Genomic DNA, 956 nt, shown 5'->3' with positions numbered 1-956 from the left:
CGCCCTGTGCCCCCTGAGCCTGCCCGGGGGCCTGGCCGCTGTGTCCCCTGAGCCTGACCGGTGGCCTGGCCGCTGTGTCCCCTGAGCCTGACTGGTGACCTGGCCTCCCTGTGTCCCCTGAGCCTGACCGGTGGCCTGGCCGCTGTGTCCCCTGAGCCTGACCGGTGGCCTGGCCGCTGTGTCCCCTGAGCCTGACTGGTGACCTGGCCTCCCTGTGTCCCCTGAGCCTGACCGGTGGCCTGGCCTCCCTGTGTCCCCTGAGCCTGACCGGTGGCCTGGCCACTGTGTCCCCTGAGCCTGATCGGTGGCCTGGCTGCTGTGTCCACTGAGCCTGACCGGTGACCTGGCCTCCCTGTGTCCCCTGATCCTGACCGGTGGCCTGGCCGCTGTGTCCCCTGAGCCTGACTGGTGCCCTGGCCTCCCTGTGTCCCCTGAGCCTGACCGGTGGCCTGGCCGCTGTGTCCCCTGAGCCTGACTGGTGCCCTGGCCTCCCTGTGTCCCCTGAGCCTGACCGGTGGCCTGGCCGCTGTGTCCCCTGAGCCTGACTGGTGCCCTGGCCTCCCTGTGTCCCCTGAGCCTGACCGGTGGCCTGGCCGCTGTGTCCCCTGAGCCTGACTGGTGCCCTGGCCTCCCTGTGTCCCCTGAGCCTGACCGGTGGCCTGGCCGCTGTGTCCCCTGAGCCTGACTGGTGCCCTGGCCTCCCTGTGTCCCCTGAGCCTGACCGGTGGCCTGGCCGCTGTGTCCCCTGAGCCTGACCGGTGGCCTGGCCGCTGTGTCCCCTGAGCCTGACTGGTGACCTGGCCTCCCTGTGTCCCCTGAGCCTGACCGGTGGCCTGGCCTCTCTCTGTCCCTCTGAGGAACAGTATGAAGAGAGGTTCCTGCGGGAGGAGACCGTGTCCCAGCACGTCAACTCCATCGAGCTCCTGCGGACGCGGCCACTGGCTCCGCCCGAGCTG

At 70.4% G+C, this 956-nt stretch overlaps 1 protein-coding gene across 1 annotated transcript in view; it reads left to right on the top strand.

Annotated features, from left to right (window-relative positions):
* Nucleotides 1–956, top strand: part of OLFML2B (olfactomedin like 2B) — a 21,738-nt gene that overhangs the window by 14,491 nt on the left and 6,291 nt on the right. Inside the window, exon 5 of the mRNA XM_006763181.2 lies at nucleotides 864–952. Coding sequence (XP_006763244.1) covers nucleotides 864–952 — 89 coding nt within the window. The remainder of the gene's footprint in view (nucleotides 1–863; nucleotides 953–956) is intronic.

Source organism: Myotis davidii, unplaced genomic scaffold (genome assembly GCF_000327345.1).
Source record: "Myotis davidii unplaced genomic scaffold, ASM32734v1 scaffold1059, whole genome shotgun sequence".
NCBI classification, from domain to species: Eukaryota; Metazoa; Chordata; class Mammalia; order Chiroptera; family Vespertilionidae; genus Myotis; species Myotis davidii.
The sequence above is the reverse complement of the archived record's forward strand: the minus strand, read 5'-3'. Positions and strand labels throughout refer to the sequence as shown.